The sequence below is a fragment of the Microcaecilia unicolor genome, chromosome 2 (genome assembly GCF_901765095.1).
Source record: "Microcaecilia unicolor chromosome 2, aMicUni1.1, whole genome shotgun sequence".
Classification (NCBI taxonomy): domain Eukaryota; kingdom Metazoa; phylum Chordata; class Amphibia; order Gymnophiona; family Siphonopidae; genus Microcaecilia; species Microcaecilia unicolor.
In genome coordinates, this window is record NC_044032.1 from 238,136,546 (window position 1) to 238,162,787 (window position 26,242).

A 26,242-nucleotide genomic window follows, 5' to 3' on the forward strand; every position below is an offset into this window, starting at 1 on the left:
ACCCCCTTCCCTAGGAGGGGATTCAATAGTCCAGGACAGATAACATCTCTGCCCTAGGCTCTTACTCCATCTCCAACTTAAATGGGATGGCCAAAGCCATCTCCTTCACAAAACCTGTGAATGAGAGACTTTCCCGTGGAGAAAGGGAGGGGTCAGAAGGTTCTGCATATGACTCCTTCTCTGAGAAGAAATGTGGATCTTCATCCAACTCCAATGAGTAGTCCATATCCAACTCCTCAAAATGCTCCATATGGACAGAGTAAGTCTGTGCCTGCTCCGGCTCAGTGAAAACATGTCTGCACCCCAGAGGGTGCCAAGGGACTCCGGGGAAAGCTTCCTCCCTCGATGTAGAGAGCGGTACCTCACGGGTCAATGTCAACACCCACCAAGACATAGGTGTCTAAGACCACTCCACAGGCAGAGTGGGGGCCACAGGAAGGAATTGATGCTGAGCCACAGCTGGCGCAAGCGTCCTCGATGCCCAAGCGGCATGAAACATCTGCACTCTCTCCTCCATGAGCATGGCCTGGTACTGCTCATAGAGGGCAGGGATTGGCAAAGGAAGGGGAGCTGGTTCTGAGATAGCCTGAAAAAGAGCCAGTATCTAACCAGAAGCGGTAACCTGCCTAGCATGTGAAAGAGCCAGTATCTAACTGGAAGCGGAAACCTGGCTGTTCGAAGACTGACACACCAGCACCTCCACCAAAGAGGGAGCTATCCTCTCAGTGCCAGTGCTTCTTAGATACTGGCGATGCTTATGTCCCAGTGCTCCCAGCACCATACTTCAAAGGGGACTGATGCTTGTGCTTATTTGGCTTCCCTCTATGCTCGGCAAACACAGAAGAAAGTGGACGTCGTGTCGAGTCCAGTTTTTTAAGAATAAACTCTTGCTATGAACTTTTTTCTGAGTCCAGTAGAAGTTTGTTTGGCGTCATCCATCTTGTCACCTTCGCTTTGTTCTTTCCTTGGGTTTTCCCTCTATGCTCAGCATTGCGGCCCCTCAGCATCGATCAGGATGTTGTCGAACCTATATGCATCCTCAGTGTCAAATCTGATGCTGACCGGTCCCGGGGCCTATTATCAGCACACGATGTTGAGGGAGGTGGAAACCTCCTCAACGCCCATGCACTCTCAGCAGAAGTCTGGGCAGCCACTGAAGTTGATGCTTCAGGTGCCGATGTCGATGGACCAGCCTTTGAGAAGCCAAAACGTTTCTCCTGCTGGACATGATGTGCCCTCTGTGACCTCAGCTGAATTTTAAAAGAGAACAATAATCAGGCTGGTGGTCAGGCCGAAGTCACCTGATGCACCAATTGTGTGCCATGGCAGAAGTCACCCAAATACTTTGGGTCCACCTTTTGAAGCCACTGGGAATCTTCTTAGACTCGAGAAAAGAATCATGGCCACTAATTCCTCAATCTTGAGCATCAAAAAGGGGCAAGGATCAAATCCAGGTCGACGCTCAGGCCTATGGAGAAAGTGAGAGAAATCAAGGTAAAACCCACATCAACATGTGCGGTGGTATGCTGCTAGAATTTTTTAATAGTATAAATGCTAGGCAGTGTTCGCACCGGGCTTCGTCAGATGACGTCAACCCAAGTGTGAGAATACTTATGGCCTGCTTATCCTCAGAGAATGAGCAGTATTATAAAATTTTCTGTGAAGTTAGCAGGTGCTGCATCCATTCAAAAGATCCTGAGGAGAACACTGCTATATTATAAAGGCAATACAGGCACCTAGAACCAGCCCCAACTGCACGCAAGTGCTAACACACACTGTTCCGAAGCAGGTATAAATGTATGCATGCACTCTACATGTATGCTCACATATTTTATGAAACGTGCAGATACATCACAACTCTAGCTCTGTTCCAACAAAGCTACACCTGGGCTCTGTTCCAACAAAACTACACTCCTGACATCCAAGTACACACTATCTTGATGTCACATATACTTATATGCACATATCAAACATATAAACGGCGAGTGACCGAACTCACTCGCAAATGCGCAGTAAAGACCCTCTCTGTTCTGCCCCCGCGTCAATACGTGATGATGGGGGCGGGACAGAGAGGGTCTCTACTGCGCAAGGGGAGGGATGAAACCGCCGTCGCTACCGCTTTCCCCCCCCCCCCCCAAGGTCGCCGCCGCCACCCACTCTCCATCCGGGCCAGGCATTCGCTCCGCTATAGAAACAGCATGGGAACGGAGCACACAGCTGAGCTGCCGTCGGCCTTCCTTCCCTGTCTGTGTCCCGCCCTCATCTGAGCTGTGTGCTGCGTTCCCGCGCTGTTTCTATAGCGAAGCAAGGGCCCGGCCCGGGTGGAGGGGTGGCGGCGACTCCGGGGGGGGGGGGGGGGGGGCGTAGCGGTGACCTCGGAGGGGCAGCGACTCCGGGGGGGGGGGGCTTTCAACCCCCCCCCCCCCCCTATACTAGCCCGTTTTTACGGGCTCAACGGCTAGTAGGGACATATTCTATAAATGGCACTGAAAATTTGGTGCTCAACATTATTCTATAAAGTGTGCTTCAGGATGAGCACTTTTTATATTATAGTGTTGAGCATTAAATTTGGCGCTCAACTTTGGGTGTCAAATTCGGCACTCAACTTTGGTGAGAGGACTTACACCAGCTAAAAACTGGTGTAAATCTTGGCATGCAAATTGAGTGAAAATTCCTGCTATTCTTTAACACCACCTGTACCTTTTGTGAATGTCCCTGACCTGCCCATGCCCCTCCCATGGGCACACCACACCCCCTTTTTTGAGTTGAATAATATAGTAACATAGTAGATGACGGCAGAAAAAGACCTGCACGGTCCATCCAGTCTGCCCAACAAGATAAACTCATATGTGCTACTTTTTGTGTATACCCTACCTTGATTTGTACCTGTCCTCTTCAGGGCACAGACCGTACAAGTCTGCCCAGCACTATCCCCGCCTCCCAACCACCAGCCCCGCCTCCCACCACCAGCTCTGGCACAGACCGTATAAGTCTGCCCAGCATTTTCCCCGCCTCCCAACCACCACCCCCGGCACAGACCGTATAAGTCTGCCCAGCATTTTCCCCGCCTCCCAACCACCAGCCCCGGCACAGACCGTATAAGTCTGCCCAGCTCTATCCCCGCCTCCCAACCACCAGCCCCGCCTCCCACCACTGGCTCTGCCACCCAATCTCGGCTAAGCTCCTGAGGATCCATTCCTTCTGAACAGGATTCCTTTATGTTTATCCCACGCATGTTTGAATTCCATTACCGTTTTCATTTCCACCACCTCCCGCGGGAGGGCATTCCAAGCATCCACCACTCTCTCCGTGAAGAAATACTTCCTGACATTTTTCTTGAGTTTGCCCCCCTTCAATCTTATTTACGCGCTCATTCAATCAAATTTAGGCGCTCATTGTTATAAAATAGCATGTAGCCAGATTGGTGCCCAAATCATAATTAGTGCCAAATAAGTGCTTGTTAGCTTCAATAATTAAATCATTGAAGGCTATTATTAACTAATCATTTTGGGTGCCGATCTGGGATCCATGCCCAAATTTGGGTGATCTTTTTAGAATGGGGGGGGTGGGGGGGAATAATGTGGGAAAATTTTATAAAAACGTTTATAAAACTACACCCAATGTGTGCTTTTGTTTATACATTTTGCTTTGCTATAAACAATAACAGATCATCCTTTGATGGACAAGAAAGACATTCTACAAACTCCATATTAGATCAAATAAAAGGTAAAAGATATCACAACTTGGAAAGAATCTAAGATAAGGAACAGGATTGACTAAAATGTCATTACTAGTGTCAAACTATGGAAAGTTAAAAAACAAAACAAAAAACACCCTCCCTCTGCTCTCTGCTAACCTGGTGAGGATTCCAATCACTGTCAAAGATTACGACTGTATCTGCTGCCTGGAGATTCAGCCCCAGCCCTCCCGCTCTTGTACTTAACAAAAATATGAAGTATTGTGAACCTTCTTCATTAAATTTCTTCAGTAGAGCAGCACGATCTTCTGACTTTGTTGTACCTGAAACACAAAAGGTATTTTTTTTCACTCAGGTCAACAATTTAATGGAACTTATGAGGAAAGAAAATCATATATGTAGATTACTGGCAAGAACAAACATATCTGTCTATACCAGTGGTTCTCAACCTTTTTTCAGTCAGGACACACCTGATGGACAATGCTCCCCATATGTGACAAACTGCATACCTGACCCTCATGGTCCTTTGATCTGATACAGTATGGCAGTACTTATTAATTAAATGTACACATTCTCTGCATCCAAAAAAAACCTTATCTCCCCCCAATAACAGGTACAAATCTGACTTAGAACTAATTCCTATGATTCAAACATGAATCTGTTATTGAGATGGACATGGGGAAAGCAATTGCTTGCCCCAGGATTGGTAGCATGGTATGTTGCTACTAATTGGGTTTCTGCCAGGTACTTATGAAATGGATTGGCCACTGTGTGAAGCAAGATACTGGGCTAGATGGTCCATGCTACAAATCCCAGAGCAAGCAGTAGCTTCCCCGTGTCTATCTCAATAGCAGACTATGGAATTTTCTCCAGGAACTTGTCTAAACCTTTTTTAAACTCAGACATGCTAACTGCTGTTACCACATCCACCTGTAGCGAGTTCCAGAGCATAACTATTAGTTGAGTGAAAAGCGAAGATACATACCTGTAGCAGGTATTCTCCGAGGGCAGCAGGCTGACTGTTCTGACATGTGTCGACGTCCACGTCGGCCCGGGAATTGGCAATTTTGCAAGCAAAAAATTTTAAAAGTTTGCTAGAGCCTTCTGGCATGCGAACCGTGTGCTCCGCACATGCATGGACAACTTCCCACCCATCACGTGAGCGTTCCCGCTCAGTTTAATCAAAAAGCAAATAAAAAACAAACAACAACTCCAAAGGGGAGGTGGGTGGGTTTGTGCGAACAATCAGCCTGCTGCCCTCGGAGAATACCTGCTACAGGTATATATCTTCGCTTTCTCCAAGGACAAGTAGGCTGCTTGTTCTCACATGTGGGATATCCCTAGCAACCAGGCTCACTCAAATCAATGAACATTAGTCAACCGGGCCTCACAGCGGCGAGGACATAACATAGACTGACCTGAAACCATAAACAACTAACTGAGAGTGCAGCCTGGAACAGAACAAAAATGAGCCTAGGGGGGTGGCGCTGGATTCTAAACCCCAAACAGATTCTGCTGCACCGACTGCTCAAACTGACTGTTGCGTTGGGTATCCTGCTGGAGGGAGTAGTGAGATGTGAATGTGTGGACTGATGACTACATTGCAGCCTTGCAAATCTACTCAATGGAGGCTGACTTTAAGTTAGCCACTGTTGCAGCCATGGCTCTAACATTGTGAGCCGTGACATGGCCCTCCAGAGTCAGCCCAGCTTGGGCATAAGTGAAGGATATGCAACCTGATAGCCAATAGGAGATTGTGCATTTTCCGATGGCGACTCCCCTCCTGTTGGGATCAAAAGAAACAAACAACTGGGCGGACTGTCTAAAGGGCTTGGTCCGCTCCACGTAAAAGGCCAATGCTCTCTGGAAGTCCAAGGTGTGCAAACTGCTTTAGCCAGGGCGAGTATGAGGACGGGGAAAAAATGCTGGCAAGACAATTGACTGGTTAACATGGAATTCCGACACCACCTTTGGCAGGAACTTAGGGTGCGTGCGGAGGACTACTCTGTTGTGATGAAAATTGATATAAGGTGCACACACTACCAAGGCCTGAAGCTCACTGCCCCTACGAGCTGAAGTAACAGCCACAAAGAAAACGACCTTCCAGGTAAAATACTTCAGATGGCAGAAATTCAGTGGCTCAAAAGGAGCTTTCATCAGCTGGGAGAGAACGACGTTGAGATCCCATGACACTGGTGGTGGTTTGACAGGGGGCTTTAACAAAAGCAAACCCCTCATAAAGCGAACAACTAAAGGCTGTCCAGAAATAGGTCTACCCTCTACACGGTGGTGATAAGCACTAATCGCACTAAGGTGAACCCTTACGGAGTGGGTCTTGAGACCAGACTCTGACAAGTGTAGAAGGTATTCAAGCAGGGTCTGTGTAGGACAAGAAAGAGGATCTAGGGCCTTGCTGTCACACCAGATGGCAAACCTCCTCCATTTGAAAGAGTAACACCTCTTTGTGGAATCTTTCCTAGAGGCAAGCAAGACTCGGGAGACACCCTCTGAAAGACTCAAGGAGGCGAATTGTAAGCTCTCAACATCCAGGCCGTGAAAGCCAGAGACTGGAGGTTGGGATGTATAAGTGACTCAATATTCATATTCAAATAGACAGTATGGGCTGTTAATTCTACTTCTGTAATCTAATACAACAAGGACTGAAAAAAAACAGCCAATCAAAATCCCAAAGGGTTGTATGGAGTGATCATACAACTGGGTTTTACCCTCAGAAACCTAGGCTTCCACCAAGGTCTGACCTACAGGACACTATTATCTATATAAGAATTTTGTGTCTGTGGTCTAGTCTCTTTCATAGGGTAAAAATTCCCACTTGCTTTCTACTGAAACTGTTCTTATTCAAACATTAATTTCAAAATGTTACTGAGTAAACACAAATTCTCAAGCTACAGCTTAGCATGGATGAACTTAGCTTTCATTTGGCTGGCTTGGTAACCCCATATCCCAACTGCTGATTTCAGTAACATTTTGAAACTAATGTTTGAATAACAACAGTTTCAGTAGAAAGCAAGTGGGAATTTTTACCTTATGAAAGAGACTAGACCACAGACACAAAAATCTTATATAGGTAATAGTGTCCTGTAGGTCAGACCTTGGTGGAACCTAGGTTTCTGAGGGTAAAACCCACATTCTTGTTATTAGTTGCATGATCACTCCATACAACCCTTTGGGATTTTCATTGGCTGTTTTTTCAGTCCCTGTGATGTATAAGTGACCCCTCGTTCTGAGTGATGAGAGTTGCAAAACAGTCCAATCTCCACAGTTCTTCGGAGGACAACTCCAGAAGAAGAGGAAACCATATCTGATGTGGCCAGAAGGGTGCAATCAGGATCATGGTTCCGCAGTCTCACTTGAGCTTCAGCAAAGTCTTCCCTACTAAAGGTATGGAAGGATACGCATACAGAAGACCTGTTCCCCAATTCAGAAGAAAGGCATCTGATGCTAGTTTGTCGTGGGCCTGAAGCCTAGAACAGAACTGAGGGACCTTGTGATTGATCTGAGTGGCAAAATGATTCACCGAGGGGGTGCGCCACGCTCGGAAGATCTTGCAGACTACGCCCACGTTCAGTGACCACTTGTGAAGTTGCATTATCTTGCTCAACCTGTCGGCCAGACTGTTGTTTATGCCTGCCGGATAAGTAGCTTGGAGAAACATGCCGTGACGGCATGCCCAAAGCCACATCTGGACAGCTTTCTGACACAGAGGGTGAGATCCAGTGCCCCCCTGCTTGTTGGTGTAGTACATGGCAACCTGATTGTCTGTCTGAATTAAGATTACTTGGTTGAGCAGCCAATCTCTGAAAGCCTTTAGAGCGTTCCAGATCGCTCGTAATTCCAGAAGGTTGATCTGTAGACCTTTTTCCTGAAAGGACAAGGCTCCTTGAGTGTGGAGCCCATCTACATGAACTCCCCACGCCAAGAGAGATGCATCCGTCGTCAGCACTTTCTCTGGCTGAGGAACTTGGAATGGTCGCCCCATGGTCAAATTGGATCGAATCGTCCACCACTGAAGAGAATTCCAAAAGCTGGTGGACAGTTGGACTACATCCTCTAGATCCCCCGCAGCTTGAAACCTCTGGGAAGCTAGGGTCCATTGAGCTGATCTCGTATGTAGATGTGCCATGGGTGTTACATAAACAGTGGAGGCCATGTGCCCCAGAAGTCTCAACATCTGCTGAGCCATGACCTGCTGAGATGCTCGAACCAGGGACAGAAGGTTGTCCGCCCTAGTCCTAGGGAAGATAAGCTCAAGCTGTCTGAGTGTTCAACAGGGCTCCAATGAATTCCAATTTTTGGACTGGGGTGAGATGGGACTTGGGATAATTTATGACGAACCCCAGTAGCTCTAGCACCCAAATAGTCATTCGCATGGACTCCAGAGCACCTTTCTTCGAGGTGCTCGTCACCAGCCAATCGTTGAGATAAGGAAACACATGCACTCCCAGTCTGCGTAGCGACGCTACGACTACAGCTAGTCATTTGGTAAACACTCTGGGCGCAGACGCCAGGCCAAAAGGTAGTACACGGTACTGAAAGTGCTGTGTTCCCAGCCGAAATCAAAGATACTTCCTGTGAGCTGGAAGTATCAAGATGTGGGTGTAAGCATCCTTTAAGTCCAGAGAGCACAGCCAATCGTTTTCCTGAATCATGGGAAGAAGGGTGCCCAGGGAAACAATCCTGAACTTTTCTCGGACTAGAAATTTGTTCAGGGCCCTTAGGTCTAGGATGGGACGCATCCCCCCTGTTTTCTTTTGCACAAGGAAGTACCTGGAATAGAATCCCAGCCCTTCTTCCCCTGGTGGAACAGGTTCAACCGCTTGGGCCTGTAGAAGAGCGGAGAGTTCCTCTGCAAGTTCTTGTTTGTGCTGGGAACTGTATGGATTCCAGATTGGGGGTGTATCCTAACCGGACTATTTGAAGAACCCACCGGTAGGAGGTTATGAGAGGCCACCTTTGGTGAAAAAATATCAATCTCCCCCCAACTGGCAAGTCGTCCTGCATGGACACTTTTACTGAGGGTACGCTGAACTGGAGTCAGTCTAAAACCCGTTCCTTGCTTTTGCTGGGGAGCCACAGAGGCCTTAGGCGCGCGCTGGGACTGAGCCTGGACAGGCTGCCGAGAAGCAGGAGTCTACCTACGCCTAGCATAGGAATAGGGAGCACTCCTTTTCCCTCCAAAAAACCTCCTCAATGAGGAGGTTGTAGCAGAAGACACCCGGTGGGAGAGAGAATCCATAGCATCATTGTACTTCTTGAGCTGGTCAACCAGATCCTTTACTTTCTCACCAAAAGGGTTATCCCCCCGGCAAGGAACATCCGCCATCCGCTGCTGGACCGAATGATCCAGGTCATAGACACGCAGCCATGAGAGTCTGCGCATCACTATACCTAGGGCAGTGATCCTGGATGCTACATCAAAAGTGTCGAACGTACACCTGCAAGGAATTTGACACGCCTTCTGCTGTCTGACCACCTGGCGAAAAGGCTCGGCCTGCTCCGGAGGGAGTGCATCAACCAAGCTAGACAGTTGCCTCATCGAGTTCTGCAAGTGGATGCTCATGAAGAGCTGGTATCTCTTGATTTAGGCAGGGAGCATAGTGGCCTGATACGCCTTCCTCCTAAAAGAGTCCAAGGTCCTAGATTCTCTACCTGGGGGCACCGAGGCATAGTCCCTAGTACTCTTGGCTCTTTTGAGAGCGGAGTCTACCACCATGGAATTGTGAGGTAGCTGAGACTTCATCAATCCAGGTTCCCCGTGGACCCGAAATTGGGATTCAGTTCTTTTTGGGATCACGGGGTTAGACAGAGGTAACGACTAGTTTTGCGTAAGGTCTTCCTTCAGTACATTATGCAAAGGAGCCATTGCAGCCTCTCTAGGCGGAGAAGGATAATCCAGGACCTTGAGCATTTCAGCCCTGGGCTCATCCTCAACCTCCATAGGGAAAGGAATAGCCGAAGCCATTTCCTGGACAAAGGAGGTAAAAGATACTCTCCGGTGGAGACAGTCTCCTTTCTGGTGGAGGGGAAGGTTCAGAAGGAATCCCATGGGACTCATCAGATGAAAAGTACCTGGGATCCTCCTCTTCCTCCCACGAACGCTCATCTTCAGTATCGGACAAGACATCTCTCAGATCAGTCCGAAACTGAGCCTGCCTCAATGCTGAGGAACGACATCCTCGATGGCAGTACCGAGAAGTCGACGCCCGCCTGGACTCCAACGACGTCGAAGAGGAGTCGATCTGGGTGGCAGCCGACACCGATGACGCAGGCGGCATCGAGGTCGGGGACCTCACCGCAGGCGAAGGGCCAGAGACTGCTGCAGCAGACAGTACGGAAGGTGCAAGCACCCCCGACACAGAAGCAGAATGGCGCAGTAACCCTTCCAGAAGCTCTGGAAGCAGGGCCCTGATGCGCTCGTCGAGAGCCGCTGTTGGACAAGGCTGCGGGGTCGGTATAGAAGCCGGTGGCAGAATCTGTCGAGGCTCGGGAGAAGGTACCGGGCTGCTAGACCGACGCATTGGCACCTCCTGAATCGAGGGAGAGCGATCCCCTCGGCGCCGAATCCCTCGACGCCCCGGAGCTCCCGGCACCGTGTGTCGAAGGATAACGATGACAGTGCTTCTTCATCTTCGCTCAACGCCCGTCATCGAGACTCCTTGGTACCGATGAGGAAGACATGGAATCCTCACATCTCCTCGGGGCTGGATCCGACGAAGCTCGGTCCCGGGGGGGCCTGCATAACAGGAGGCCTCGAGACAGGTGGAGACCCACTCGATGCCTCACTGCTCCCAGAATGAGTTGGTCGTTCCACAGCCTGGATTGATAAAGTCTCAGCTACCTCACAATTCCGATGTTTTCTATTGAGTACTTTTGTGCTAGTATCAAAGTGTTTGATCATTCCAATAACAAATTTTTCCATTCTTGTGAAATTATTAAGTGTCCTATAATTATCTTCCACTAGAAACTGTCACCTACTAAGCTGTCATTCTGTATTTTTTCTTGCAATTGTTTTTGTAGCAAGTCTATGAAGATAAATACATGCTGATAATTTTTGACTTCTTTCACCACTGCATCACCCTTCATCACATTTTTTGCATTGAATAATATATAATGACTTCAACGAAGTTTTCCCCCTCCTATTGTACCATGTGTCACAAAAGGAACCTGAGTCAACACAACACACCGTTTTTAAATTACAACTTAATTTATTTAAGGGACAAACTTGTCCAAAACCCATATCACACCATGAGAAAAAGTGTACACTTAGTTACTCATTCAACTAACTGAGCAAATGTAATTTATAAGATGTTCCACTCAATGTGGAAATTAAAAAGAGTAAGACCTTTCTTCCCAAGGACCGTCTTCCGCAACCTGGTACAATCAATGGTACTTAGTCATCTAGACTACGGCAACGCACTCTACGCTGGCAGCAAAGAGCAAATAATCAAGAAACTTCAGACAGCTCAGAACACTGCAGCTAGACTCATACTTGGTAAAACAAAATATGAAACTGCTAAACCCCTACGAGAAAAGCTACATTGGCTCCCACTTAAAGAACGCATCGCGTTCAAAATATGTACCCTAGTTCACAAAATCATTCACGGTGATGCCCCAGCCTACATGTCAGACCTGATAGACTTACCACCCAGGAATGCTAAAAAATCATCCCGCACATTCCTTAACCTTCACTTCCCCAACTGTAAAGGTCTAAAATACAAACTAACGCACGCGCCAACCTTTTCCTACCTGAGCACACAATTCTGGAACGCACTGCCGTGCAACTTAAAAATGATCTATGAACTAACTAACTTCCGCAAACTACTGAAGACCCATCTCTTTAACAAGGCATACCACAAAGATCAACAAATGTATAACCAGAATTGTCTTATAACATTTGCTTGTTACACTACTATCATGTTTTACCATCATCTTGTTACCCAAGATCCTTCTATAATACTAAATGTCTATTTTCTTATATATTTACACCATTCATAATGTATTGTAAGCCACATTGAGCCTGCAAAGAGGTGGGAAAATGTGGGATACAAATGCAATGAATAAATAAATAAATAAATAAACTAGATTCAGCTGACTGAATGCAGCCAGTCCTGTTGAATCTAAACCTCAGTATATATTGAACCTTACAATGACACTGAAATTGTCACCACGCAGTACGATCAAATGAAATTCCAGGAGATGAGAAAAAAGTTGTTGAAATATATCAGTCTGGAAATGGTTACAAAGCCATTCCTACAGCACCGAACCAAAGTGAGAGCTATTGTCTTCAAACGGAGAAGGCAATGGTGAATCTTCCCAGAAGTAGCTGCCCTTCCAAAATTACTGGGGGTACTTTGGCTACTTGCTTCTGCCAAGATTACTCCAAGGGTGCAGCGACAACTCATCCGTGAAGTCATAAAACATCCCCAGAACATCATCCATAGAACTACAGGTCTCTCTAGCCTCAGCTAATGTCAGCATTCATGACTCTACAATAAGAAAGACTGGGCAAAAATGGGATTCATTGGAGTGTAGGAAGGTGGAAACAGCTGCTATCCAAGAATATCATCAATGCTCATCTCACATTTTCAAAAAGACATCTAGATGATCAAAGCCTTTGGGAGTAATATTCTATGGGTAGATGCGTTAAGAGTGGAACTCTCTGGACAACACAGGTCCTATTATGTCTGGCATAAAGCAAATACAGCATTCCACAGTAAGAACGTCATACCAACAGTTAAAAATGGTGGGGGATTCTTTGTTGCCTGAAGACCTAGAAAAATTGCCATTACTGAAGTAACCAAGAAATCTGAATTGTACCAGAACATTGTTAAGGATAATGTCCAGTCATCTGTCTGTGAGTTGAAGCTGAAATGTAACTGCATTATGCAGCAAGATAGTGATCCAAAATATAAAAGCAGGTCTACATCTAAATAGCTGAGGAGAAAGAAAATTAAAGTTTTGAAGGAGATGCTGTGGCAGGACCCGAAACGAGCAGCTGATGCACAAAAATCTAAGAATGTGTCTGAACTGAAGCAGTTCTGTAAAAACAGCGAGCTAAGATTCCTCAACAGCCCTGTGAAAGACTCATATCAAATTCATTAAGTGATTGCAACCAGTTATTACAAGTAGGATGCAGTTAACTTTTTCACAAGTGATACGGATGTTGGGTAACTGTTTCTCAAATAAATGAAGGAATATGTTATTTGTTTACCCTGGTTTCCATGGAGGGGCATTTTTGATATGATGTCCAAGTCGGACTTTGAACATTTTGAACTAAATGTCCCAAATCTGAATAGAAAACATGACATTTTTGAAACTGCAAAACATCTTTTTTTTATTTTTTGAAAATGCCATTTGTAACAAGTTTTTGTGTTCTGTGCGTTTCTTTCCAGCCATTTTAGGGAAAAACCTGCACAAGTGAAAAATGCAGAAAATCAAGCCACTGGGATGTAGAAGGGGCCCGCATTTTTAGTACATTGGTCCCCAAGACATCTCAGGAGAACAATAGGGCGCTCTAGGAGGCACCGCTGTAGACTTCACATAAATGCTCACAGGTACACATCTCACCGTTGCTCCCTTATCTTATCTGCTAAGCCCTCCAAAATCCACTATCTCCAACTGTACACCACTACAATAGACCTTATGGGTGAAGGGGGCACCTATATATGAGTACAGTGGGTTTCTGATGAGTTTTGGAGGGCTCAGAGCTTCCACCACAAGTGTATCAAATAGGGGGAGGTACGGGCCTGGGTTCACCTGTCTACAGTGACCACTAGACTACTCCAGGGACCTGCATGCTGCTCTAAGAGACCTGGCTTTAACATCTGAGGCCATCATAAAGGCTGGTTACTATTTTTATTCACATTTTCTGGAGGTAGTATAGGGTCAGTGACCACTGGGGGGGGGGGCTAAGGGGGTCATCAATGATTCCCTCCAATGGTCATCTGGTCATTTCAGGCACCTTTTTGTGCCTTATTCATTCTAAAAACAACAGGTATAGACCCAAGCATTTAGATTTACGATCTGGAGAGCCTTGTATACCAATGCCCGTAGTATGGTTACCAAATGTCTAGATCTAGAGGCAGACTTGGATTTAGTGGCAGTCACGGAGACATGGTTCACAGAGAACCATGGCTGGGATATAGATATACCTGGCTATAATCTATTCAGGAAGACAGGGTAGGTAAAAAGGGTGGAGTGGCATTATATGTTAAGAATAATATTACATTGACATAACTGCAGGATATATATATAAGGAAGAAGTGCTGTGGGTGAAAGTGGGAAAAGGAAAATATTACATTGGTGTAATATACAGGTCATCTTCATACTCAGAAGAAATGGACTTAATTGAAGACATTCACAAGATAGCAAGGAAAGGGGAAGTAACACTATTAGACGATTTTAATATGTCAGACGTCGATTGAGGTGTCCCCTGCTGCGGGGTCGTCTAGAAGCAAAGAGATCTTGGATTCTCTACAAGAAGATTTGTTTCAGTAGTGGGTAATGGAAGAGACAATGTTTCTGAAGTTACGGAGGGAGATCATCTGGCATCCAGTGATCACCGAATGGTGTGGTTTAATATTAAGACAAAGGAGTAGAGGGCTTATTCGAGAGTGAAGGAACAACTGAAGGAAGTAGAACAGCAGTGAATGAAACTGAAAGGAGCCATTTTGACGATGACAAACCTTTAGAAAATTACATAAAAGTAAGAGGAAAAGAACACTGCTCTGGTTCTCAAATGTAGTAGCTGAAAAGGTAAGGGACGCAAGATTATCCTTCATACAATACAAGAGGACTCAGAAAGAGGTCGATGGGCAAAAATATCTGGAAAAGCTAAGAGAAGCTGGAAAAGCTGTCAGGAAAGCAAAGAGGTAAATGGAAGAAAAGGTAGCCAACTCAGTAAAATTGGGGAACACGACATGTGACAGGAGGAAGTGCCATAATAGCATTGTGAAGCTCATAGCTGAGGCGGAGGAATATGTAGAAGCTGATAAGGATAAAGCTAAATGGCTTAACAATTACTTCTGTTCTGTGTTCATGGATGAAAGGCCGGGAGTAGGACCGCAGAAAACAAATGCAAATGGGGATGGATGTATGGTAGACCAGGACCGATTCTCAGAAGACTGAGTTTGTGAGGAGCTAGCTAAACTAAACATAGACAAAGCGATGGGGCCTGATGGGATACATCTGAAGGTAATCTAATACTGCAAAAACTGAAAAACAGCCAAACCCAATCTCAAAGGGTCAAATGTAGTGAATACACACTAATAAATATCAATTGGGAAATACCCTCAGAAACCAAGGTCACTGCCAAGGTCTGACCATCAAGACACTAGCTTTTACCATTGTTCCCTCTGTCTCTCACTTAATATCCAGTCTCCTAAACCCCTATCTTTTTTCACCCACTTCCTTAGCCCTCACTCCCATCCTATTAACCCTCATCTACGCTCCACTGGATCTCATCACCCTATCAGTCCCCAGCTCCATCCATTTCTCTCTTTCATTCCCTTGCTTCCAAGGCCCTATACCCCATGCCCTTCCTTCCTCTTCCCCGTTGTAAGGTCGTGTCACTCTCCCTCCCTCCCTTCTTCCTTCCCTCCAAGGTCCGGTGTCACTTTCCCTCCCTCTCTTCCTCCACAAAGTCTGGTGTTGCTTTCCTTCCCTCCACCTTGTCCAACATTTCTCCTCTCTTCCTTGCCCTCCAATCCATCCATGTCCAGCATTTCTCCTCTCTTCCCTCCCCTCCATCCATGTGCATCTCCTTCCTGACTTTCCTCCCCTCCATCCATCTATGTCCAGCAACTCTCCATTCTCCCCTGCCCTCTCCTCCATCCACCCATATCCAGCAAATTTGCTCTTTCCCCTGCCCCCTCCATTCATCCATCCATGTCCAGCAATTCCCTTCCCTCACAGTGTCCCGCCCTCGCGGAAACAGGGAATACATCATCGCAAGAAGGTGGAACACTGAGTGAGAGAAGGGAAAGGCTGGAGGCGAGCCCGCTGTGTTGTGTGCTTCACTGCTGTCGCTGCGAGGAAAATGAAAGGTTTAAATGCACGTGAGGGGGGCAGGAAGGAACAAAGAGGAAGCCTGTCCGGGAGCTGAGGGCAGGAAGAGCTGCCTGCAGCTTTGCGCCAGTCCTGCGTTTGGGTGGGCAATGCTCCCCCTCGCACCCCAAACTACGCCATGGGTAGGTGTCTGTTGTACCACAGGTGCAGGGGTTATTACTGCTCCTGCGGGGCGGGAAAATAACCTATTTTTGCACCCGCGGTAAAACTTTGAAATTTTTCCCATTCCTGTGGTTTTACTGCCGATTACTGCAGTTTACCGCAATTACCTGCTCCTGTGTCATTCACAATCCTGTACATCTCCATCTTTCTCTCTCTATATCGCACCCCCTATATATAAACAATAATAGGGGAAATCAAGAAGGGTGAAACTTTTTCACATCACCCTATACTACATTCATAAAGAAAAAATGATTGTGATCCTATTATTTTGAATTTCTTTCCCTCCCATATGGACAACTGTGAGGTCCCGTGATATGTGCGAGCTTAACTTTTATTGTGTTATCTTGCAGGGTTTTGTGTTATTTTAGTCTAAGAGAGGAACCTTAGAGAAGAGGGGAGGCAGAAAACTATTTATCAAACTAAGATCTGTGACAACACAATCGGTACAAGAAGACAGACTGGTCATTTTCTATCAACATTTTCTCTGTTTCAGTTGTATAGAGAAGAGAAGCATATTGTGACTGTCCTGAAAGAGGCTGAAGACCTACAATTACAATCAAGAGAATCATAGGTATCAACACCAGAAACTATTCCAGGTACTGACATCGTGGCAGTGTATGGCAAAAAAAAAAAAAAATCATAGTCAATTCTTCATTGCAAAACAGTAAACATTTTGGGCCAATATATAATACTGTCTATTGTATTATTTGAAACTTTCAAACCTGAATGTTTCTGAAAATCTTCTATTTATCATCCTATCGGAAATGAGAGAGGCAGAATGCAAATGCATGCAGTGGATTAAAAGCCATACTGAGACCTACTACTACTTATTTCTATAGCGCTACTAGACGTACGCAGTGCTGTACACTTGAACATGACCACAAAGGAATGGAAGTGGCTTAATTAAACTGTTATAAAACAAATGTATGTCTCCTACTTTTCTGCAGCAAGTTGGATCACCAAAGCACGTAGCAAGACTGCAGCAATACACAGAGAAGCAGGAAACTGGCAGTACCAGAACTTACTTATAGCACAATACATCTGTGCAACTCCACCCGGGTAAGCCATCCAAAAGAAAATTAATTACTCAGACCTCAGAGTACTGTTATTTTACTGAACTACTCTTGTTTTCCCTCCTCTTGGCTTATCCTCTGAGCCCTGAGCCAGAATCAGACCTTGCCTCAAGTCTCCAAGAATTTGAACAAATCAATAATGAATCACACAGAAAAAACTTGGGCATCTACAAAGACAATTCTACATAGTAGGCACTAATATTCACATGCCAATTGTACATGTAAATGATTAGAATAATGGCATATATGGGGGGGGTCACGTGATGGTAAGAGCCTGAGCGGACGCCTGTTGGCTCGGCTCCTCTCCCCTTTTACAAAAAGCACGTTTTATGCAGACATTCCGCGCTGAAAAATAAACCAAATTGCGGGTGAGTGGTGTGGAACGGCAGGGACTTAAAGATCGAGAGGGAAGAGGAGAGGGAATGCCGGTGAAATCGTTGCGAGAGAGACGCGAAAAGTTGAGTGTGGCTGCAAAGAAAATGGCGACCTCGGCTTCTTCTTCCTCCGCTTCCCCCACCAGCATGGCTCCCTCACCAACGGGACCACTAATAGGAATACAAGAGGATATGGTACAAGTTTCTATGAGGCATTTGTCCCAGCTTTTGGACGACAAACTGGCTAAACTCCATGAGGGAGTAGAAGAAATCAAAGACAGCGTCGCGGGACACGCGGTGCGGATTCAACACGCGGAGGAGCGCATCTCGGCACAGGAAGATCTTTTGTCAGCAGCGGAAACCCAGATAGGAACGCTGGAGGCACAGGTTAAAAGTCTCCTTGACCGGGTAGAAGATCAAGACAACAGGGGCCGCAGAAATAATTTGCGCATTATAGGAATCCCTGAAACAGTGCCTGAGAGTGACCTACGTGAGCTGACCGAAAGTTGGTTACCGAAGGCGGGAGGTGTTCAAGTAGAAAGAATGCACAGAATTGGTAATCGCAGAGAGGAATCTGGAAGAGCGAGACCTGTTATTGCCAGGTACTTAAATTATGCGATCAAAGCTAGGATCTTGGAGCTTTTCAAAAAGCAGAAAATGTTGGAATATAAAGGAGCTAAGATTCTACTCTTTCAGGATTTCTCGGTAAGAGTAACGGAGCAGAGGAAACGTTTGGCACCATATTGCTCCAAATTATACAATAAAGGAATTAAGTTTGCTTTCCAGTACCCAGCCAGGGTGAGAGTTACGCATGACAACCGCACGATCACTCTCACTAAGCCGGAAGAGCTGCAAGCGTTCCTGGACAAGCTACCTCCAGATCCATAGGAGCTGATGTGGGCGGCCTGCGGTCTCGTGCTCAATGGAAACCAGACGCTAATGTGTTGGAGGCACGGTGGGTGCGTGGGACAGCGCTGTGGCGATTTTGAAACTGTTCAGATTTAAGCTAAGAAAAACTGCTTAGTTGTCAGATGCGGCGGGGAACCAAATTTATGCGCGAGGAGCATCGAGGAATGGAGGCAGCGTGGAGGTATGGAGGAGGAGCAGCGGGGCCTCAGCAAGAGACGTAAATTGCAAGCAGGGCTCGGCAAGCGTTTGGACGGCCTTGTGTCTTTAGTCCTATACCTTTCATTACTCTGTTCTCTTGGTTTTCTCATAAATGATCACAAGACTGGCACCCTTATCTCTGACACTACACTTAACGAGCTGCAAGTTGTTTACAATGCTGAACTAATTGAACAAGATGTGGGAAGAGTTGCAGATGGTCGGCTGGATTCTCTGCATATGAGAAGAGAACAGAGAGCTGGGCAGAAGCGGTTCCTGCTGTGCAGTGAAGTTAAGATATGCAGGTTGGGGATATGCTGTTTAATGGTCTGTTAGTTAATTTGTTATTTCTCTAGCCTGTGGGGGGAAAAAATAAAAAAAAACTCATTGTCAATCGGACGAGGAGAGTACAAAGAGATGGGCAGAGGAGGTTTCCCCGCTGTGCAGTGCAGTTCAGTTAGGCATGTTGGGGATATGCTGTTTAATGATTTGTTAATTAATCTGTTGTTCTTATAACCTGTGGGGGGGAAACCAAAAACGATTATAAACCAATGTCAGGCGGAAAATTGATTTAACTGAGGTGCTGTGGGGGGGGAGGGGGCGGGGGCACTGTGTTAGTGGGTATCCATAAGGGGGCTGGGTGGGACAGAGGATGAGTGTGAAGGGGGAGCGAAAGGGGGGCAAGTGTGCAAGGGGGGTTGGATGCGTGGGTGGATGAAGGAGGAGGAGGAGAGACTGGAGGGGGAGGGGGGAGGGAGGGATAGGGGGGAGGGAGAGTATGAGGGGAAAGTCGTGGGAGGGGACATGAGGGAAGAGGGGAGATGGTTGAAGGGTTATCATTGTAATGTCAGTGGAAATAAGGGGATGGAAAAGGGAAGGGAACAAGCGGAATTGGTGCTGAACGATACTGAACCTGAGCAGTATGGAGTGAGGAGTGCGGGGGAGACAATTTTTGTAATGATGTTGCTAGCAAGTGTTCCTGAGGCGGTCAGCTGGGAGCCGCCAGGGGGACAGGTGGACAGATCTATTATTGCAATGGCACGATGGGTGGGGCCAAATGACTAGCTTAAGGGTGGCTACATTGAATGTAGACGGCATTCATTCGCCTATCAAAAGATCTAAAATCCTCCAATATAGTAAACATATGAAAGTGGACGTATTATTAGTACAGGAAACACACTTATCGTCCTCGGAGCATTTAAAATTAAAACAGAGGTGGGTCGGAGAACTGGTGTCTGCATCCTTCAATAGCCAGCAAAGGGGGGTGGCTATACTCATTGATAAAGGTTTAGACTCCAGCCGACACCAGATCATACAAGACCCAGAAGGGAGGTTTGTTATTTGGGCAGGTGTTCTTCAAGGTAGCAAAGTAGCTCTGTGTTCGGTGTATGCGCCCAATGTTTACTCACAGAAATTCTTTGCTTCTCTACTGGCGGCTCTGGTTACAGTTAGTGATTATCAACTGATAGTGGGGGGAGATTTCAATATTACAGCAGACCCTCTAGTGGATTGTAACCCCCCAAAGAAAAGACCCAAGGATTTCGATGGGAAGGGGGTGGGAATACTGCAAAATGAGCTGGGATTGGTGGACATATGGAGAGCCATGCATCCGGATGATAGGAACTATACTTTTTACTCTCATGTGCATGGAGTCCGGGCGCGATTGGACTACTTACTGATATCTCCTTCCCTTTTCTCACAAACTCGCAAGGTAGACATTGAGGCGGAGGCAGTATCTGATCACAGTATGGTATGGGCTGACCTAGGTAGTTTAAAGGGAAGGGTAGTGTCCGGATGGAGAATGAATCCTACGTTGTATTTGGACAAAGAGTTTAGGCCCTTTCTAATTAAAGAGTGGCAGAATTATTTGGTGGACAATAATCCGCAAGATACGGACCCCGTAGTATTTTGGGAAGCGGGGAAAGCAGTAATGAGGGGTAAAATCATAGAATACACTTCCCGAATGAGGAAACAACAGGATGGGGAGCTCCTCTCTAAGCTTAAACAACTACAGAATGCTCGGGTTGCGGCTCTAAGAGGGGACCAGGCGTCGAGAGATAGCTTTCAAGACTTAAAAGACAAAATTAACTTCATTTTGCACCAAAGAGCCATGAGGGATATTCAACTTTACAAACACAAGCTTCATAGATGGGGAAATAAGGCGGGGAAGCTGTTAGCAAGCTTAGTACGCAATAGGCCTGCGAAGCAAGTAATCTCTCGTATCAAGATGAGGACAGGAAGGGTGTGCGAAATTGAAGCAGAAATTCAAGCGGCATTTGTGGACTTCTATCAATCGCTGTATGATGCGGGAGCTTGCAACGCAGCCCAGCGTGAGGAGTTTTTTAAGGGTCTGCACCTCCCATTCTTGGCTCCGGATCACCTAGCTGCTCTGAATGCACCCATCCAGGGAGAGGAAATTCAAGTCGCCCTTAAGAGACTTAAACTAGCGAAGGCTCCTGGGCCAGATGGGCTGGGACCCGAATTCTATAAGATTTTGGGGGAATATATGATGGGTCCTTTCAGAGACTTAGGGCAGGCGCTGATGTCACCAGGGCAAGCAGTGGGTGACCTGACTCATGCCACTATAGTAGTGTTACCCAAGCCAGGACGGGACAAAGAGCAGCTGGGGTCATATAGGCCAATTTCTCTTTTAAATCAAGATATTAAGATGTTTGCCAGCATCCTGGCCGCTAGACTGGGACGAGTTCTTCCCTCATTGATTCATAGCGATCAGACTGGTTTTGTCCCTGGTAGATATGCATCTACGAACATCCTGAGGGCACTGAGTGTCATGAAGAATACGGGAGGGAAACCTGGAGATGTCATTATTGCAAGTCTAGATGCGGAGAAAGCATTTGATAAAATACTGTGGGATCATTTGTTTTGGATCCTACCGCAGTTTGGCATCTTTGGGGAATTCTTATCCGGAGTGCGTGCTCTCTATAGCAGGCCTACAGCCCAGATTTTGATCAATGGTATCTTGTCTCAATCATTTGCCCTGGAAAGGGGGCCAGACAGGGCTGTCCTCGTCACCTATGCTTTTTGTTTTAGCTCTTGAGCCACTGGCCTGTAAAATTCGGCAGTTAGGAGCATTACAGGGGATCCAAGTGGGGAAACAAGTTTATAAGGTCAACCTCTTTGCAGACGACATGCTCATTTTTCTGGGCTGTGCGTCTAAGGGCCTTCCCCTACTTATTGATTTAATAAAGCAATTTGGGTCTTTTTCGGACTTCAGATCAACTTCGAAAAGTCAGAGGCGATGGCACTATCTTCAGATTGTGCTTGCAGGCAGATTTCAAACTTCCCTCTTGCGTGGTCTACAGGAACCTTGAAGTATCTGGGAGTATACTTAAACCTGGATTTCAACTTAATGTATAGAAGAAACGTTACCGATAGGCTGGAGGCTATTCGCCAATTATGTGGTAGGTGGAGGGATTATCCTATATCTTTTCTAGGCAGAGTGGCACTGGTGAAGATGGTGCTCTTTCCTAAGGTTTTGTATCCGCTTCAGATGATGCCTCTATGGATCAAGAGCAGGGATGAAAGTACATTCCGGGGAGTAATTTCTTCCTTTATTTGGGGTCACAGGAGAGCGCGTATTGGGTATCATAAGTTAACAAGGACTAGAAAAGAGGGAGGGGTCAAGCTACCGGACCTTCGGCTCTATAATGTTGCATCATTAATGAGATGGATACATGAAATGCACACGGGGGTACGAGTGTTTGCCTCTGAAGACGTGTGGGAGAATGAGGCTGCGCCGTTTTCGTTTTTTTCGGTTCTCCATAATTTAGGAGCATCTGTTAAGATATCTCCGCTTATGAGGCCGCTACGTTTGGCTTGGCAGTGGTGGAGGGGGAGGGTAGGTGGGGCGGGAGGACCCTCTCCCTTCCTAGAGGTGCAGAATAATCCTAGGTTTCCTGCAGGGCAGGGGAAATCGCACATGTCAAAATGGGTTCAATTGGGGTGCCGGTATGTAGGTCAGTTCATAGAAGTGGGAGATGGTGGACCTCCTTCCTTCTCGGTGTGTCAATCTAGGTGGGGGCTGCCTTCACAGTTAACTTTCTCTCACCTGCAACTTGTCCATTATATGCATTCTTTGAAAAGTCCAGGCAATGTGTATCCGACTTTTACTAAGCTAGACAAGGAATTTATGCAACTCCCGTCAGAAACTAATAGGTTGTCTTACTGGTATGGGTTGGGGTTGGCTTGGCGCCCAGTGCCTTTCTATGTTCAGTTGGCACAGCAATGGAGCGCACTTATAGGGAAGGAGATATCAGAGCGGGCACTCTCCAGGTGTTTCTATTTGGCTTTCAAAATCACACCCAATGTGGGACTCCATGAAACACAATTTAAAATTCTCCATATTGCCTATGTCACCAGATGCAAGGGCAAGAGGCTGGGTCTCTGGGATTCAGATGGTTGTGTGAAATGCCACAGGGGCAAAGGTACAATCATACATCATTTTTTAGAATGTTGGGTGCTGCGAGATTTTTGGAAGGGTGTGCTGGCGCGGCTGGAGGGAACTCTTCAGGCTCAATTAGAATGGTCCTATGACATATTAATGTTAGGCTCTGATGCCGACCTTGTGGAACAGGGGTTATCGGCATCTCAATGTAAGTTTGTCCTTCTGGCTTTAGTGCTAGCAAAAAGAGTTATTTTACAACACTGGATTGACGCAACACCGCCCCCTCTAGCTAAATGGCAGGCTAGCATGACACAGATGGCAGGATGGGAACAGGGGGACATGGATACGGATATACATCGTGTAAGGGATGCTGGCTATGTAGAATTATGGAGGAAATGGAGGATGCTGATATCATAGACACCCACTCTATCGTGCTCGCACATTACTCGCTCACTAATTGGAGCATCGTTACTAACATTGCACAATTCTAGTAGATCTAGTAGATCTAGTACCAGATCCGAGGAGAGGGGGATAGGTAGGGGGGGAGGGACAAGGGCAGGGGGGGAGGGAAGGGAGGGAGGGTGGGTTCCTGGAAGGGGGAGGGATAAACACAAAAAAAGAAGAGGAGAGGCAGCCTGTTTCAGTCTCAGGACAGGTACCTGGTCCGCAAACGGGAAGGAGTGCACACAAGCAGAGCATTCTGGTTAGGTTTGTTTACAGTAAGAGGTATTTACCAATGTATACCACAGTTTTGCATTTGTGTATTTGGAATATGGAAATTGATTTTGCTGTCTGTACCTTTGGTAATGTGTGCTTTCCTTATACTCTTGTATGGTTTGTTTCTCTTCATAATAAAAACATTAAAAAAAAAAAAAAAAAAAAAAAAGAATAATGGCATATATGAGCGTATATGCCAAAAGAACATCTAAGTACTATTCTGTAATTACATAGTCTGCAGGTGAGCAGAACATAGGCACACACATTTATGAAAGCTCTATGACTGGTGTAAGTGCTTGCACCTAAACTCATTGTGCGTAAACACCTGGTTGCACTAGTATTCTATAAAGGAATGTAGACACCTACTTTCTTTTATAGAACGTGCGTCTATACGTAAGCACATAATTTATAGAATAACCTCCTAAAGCCATAAATCCGTAAAAACACTGATGCACCATCTATCTCTATGAGCCCACAAGGTTCAGAGAAAGTACCCACATATAATAAATGCAAACAGAAATGTGGTATATCAAATCCATAACCTTAACCCTAAAGAATTACATGGCATCTTCAAAGACAGCAAAACACTATTTAAGAATCAAACAAGTCTTGAAAGATCAGAATATACTTCACATACTATTGTGCTGAATTATCTGAGCCGCTGAAGTACTCATAAGATGCTAAGAAGTCCTAAGGCAATAAAATGATCTTAAAACAGAGAGCAAAAGACACACTTGAAATAAGGCACTCTTCAAGAGTCCAAATACAAGGTAAGTGTTCTTTAATCAAGGCATCTCAAAAATCTAAGAGCTCAGAAAACAGTAAATGTGTTTCAGTTAGATAATTATACTGCTGACATAGAGGAACTTTTAAACTACTAAGGTCACCATGAAGACAAACACACTGCTAGCAAGGAGTTGTGAGGTTAAAAAAAAGTGTATAAAGATATTGCCATGGCTAAGAAGAGTAAAGAAAGTCCAAACTGAAGCCTTTCAATGAACCAAAGCTCCAACAAAGGAATTCCAGAAGTAATGCTACTGTAAATACAATAATTCAAGAGAATTCTTCACATACCAGAAAATAGGTAACAATGATATACTGCAATGCTAAGGTCATTTTGCTACAAGGAGTATATACGGGATTTATTTATTTATTGCATTTGTATCCCACATTTTCCCACCTTTTATCAAGTACTTCCAAGTTACTGATATGAAAAGGCACTAAACAGTGAAATGTTCAAGATACTGATAACAGATAATATCTATGCACTGTATAGATCCCAAAGTAATCTGACATGCTTATGATGAAATACATTTATGAGATCAGAACTTAAGGTACAAAGTAATCCTATGGCAGTCAAGTGATGGCTTCAGATACTATGCGCCAAAGAGCCTGAGGCAGAGAAGCACTCATCAGAAACCAAAGAAGGAAAGAGATTAGAAGCTGAATAAATTTGTTCCAGTTTCAGAATTGAAACTGGCCCAAAATCCACATTGGACTTTTTTTTTTTTTTTGGTTTCGCTGAAAATGCAAGTCCATTTTCAGACAAACTGAAATTTTTTATTCTATGGCCCGTGGCTCTCCCCCCCCCCCACCCCGAATTAAAAAAGCTCCCATAACCCCCTCAAAAATAAGAAGCCCCCTCCCAAACTCACCCATAGGCCATGGCAGCAGAACCCCCTGGGCCTACCTTACCTCCCCAATGGTCTAGTGGCTAATCAGGATAGGCGTGATCCCCATTCCATGTCCACAGTCAGAATGGTTGCTGTGACTACAGCCACATAAAATTACCCTGCAAGTACTTGTAACAGGACTCTGGTGCAGAAGTGTTTGGGATGGAGTTTGAGCAGAGTGCATGCAGAGTCTTGATTTACGCATGATCATGTTTATTGTACGTGCATACAGTTTCACCTGCTCTTGAGCTAGTGCAAATGTGCTTAGGTTCATTATACCTGCAATTTCTGCAGAAATTTTAAAAGTATTTTATAAAGACACCTAGGTGGGAAACTGATCAATTAGCTGAAGGAACTGACGTACCCCTTGAGACGTTGAACCTGAATTTAACATAGATATTAGAAGATGATAACTTGGGTGTAATCCCAGCAACACTTATAGTGACATTCGTACTGCAACCGGACAGAGATTGGATATTGAAACAATTTTTTCTTCATAGATATCAGTCTTTTCTGAATTGTAAAGTCAGAATGTTTCCGGATGTCTCTAAAGCAACCCAAAAGAGGCGTCAAGAGTTTCTTAAACTTTGCCCAAGAGTAATACAATTGGGCAGTCTTTTCTGGTTGAATTTCCCCTGTAAATGTGTGTTGAAACTAAACTCAGTTAAATGTTTTTTTTGTTCCTAAACAACTGAGTGATTTTTTGGATTCCAAGTTAGCTGTGACCCCTTCAACACAACCAAGAGTAGCAATGACATTGACTTCGTAATCTAATAATTAAGTAATCCTGGAATCTCCTTTCTAGCCTCGTATTTCTTTATGGTAAAGTTATTCTTTATATAACCACAGATATTGTGATGCCTCCCTTATTGTGGACTAAAGATTTATAAACGGTGCATATTTCCTTAAATGTTATTTTTGGGACAGTAATAATGATCTTTTCTGTATCA

The 26,242-nt window shown here is 45.5% G+C and overlaps 1 protein-coding gene across 5 annotated transcripts in view; it reads right to left on the reverse strand.

Moving 5' to 3' along the window:
• Window positions 1-26,242, reverse strand: part of SMARCA2 (SWI/SNF related, matrix associated, actin dependent regulator of chromatin, subfamily a, member 2) — a 679,721-nt gene that overhangs the window by 272,889 nt on the left and 380,590 nt on the right. For all 5 annotated transcript variants that reach the window (XM_030193821.1, XM_030193826.1, XM_030193822.1 and 2 more), the window contains exon 25: window positions 3,857-4,020. In XM_030193821.1, coding sequence (XP_030049681.1) covers window positions 3,857-4,020 — 164 coding nt within the window. The remainder of the gene's footprint in view (window positions 1-3,856; window positions 4,021-26,242) is intronic.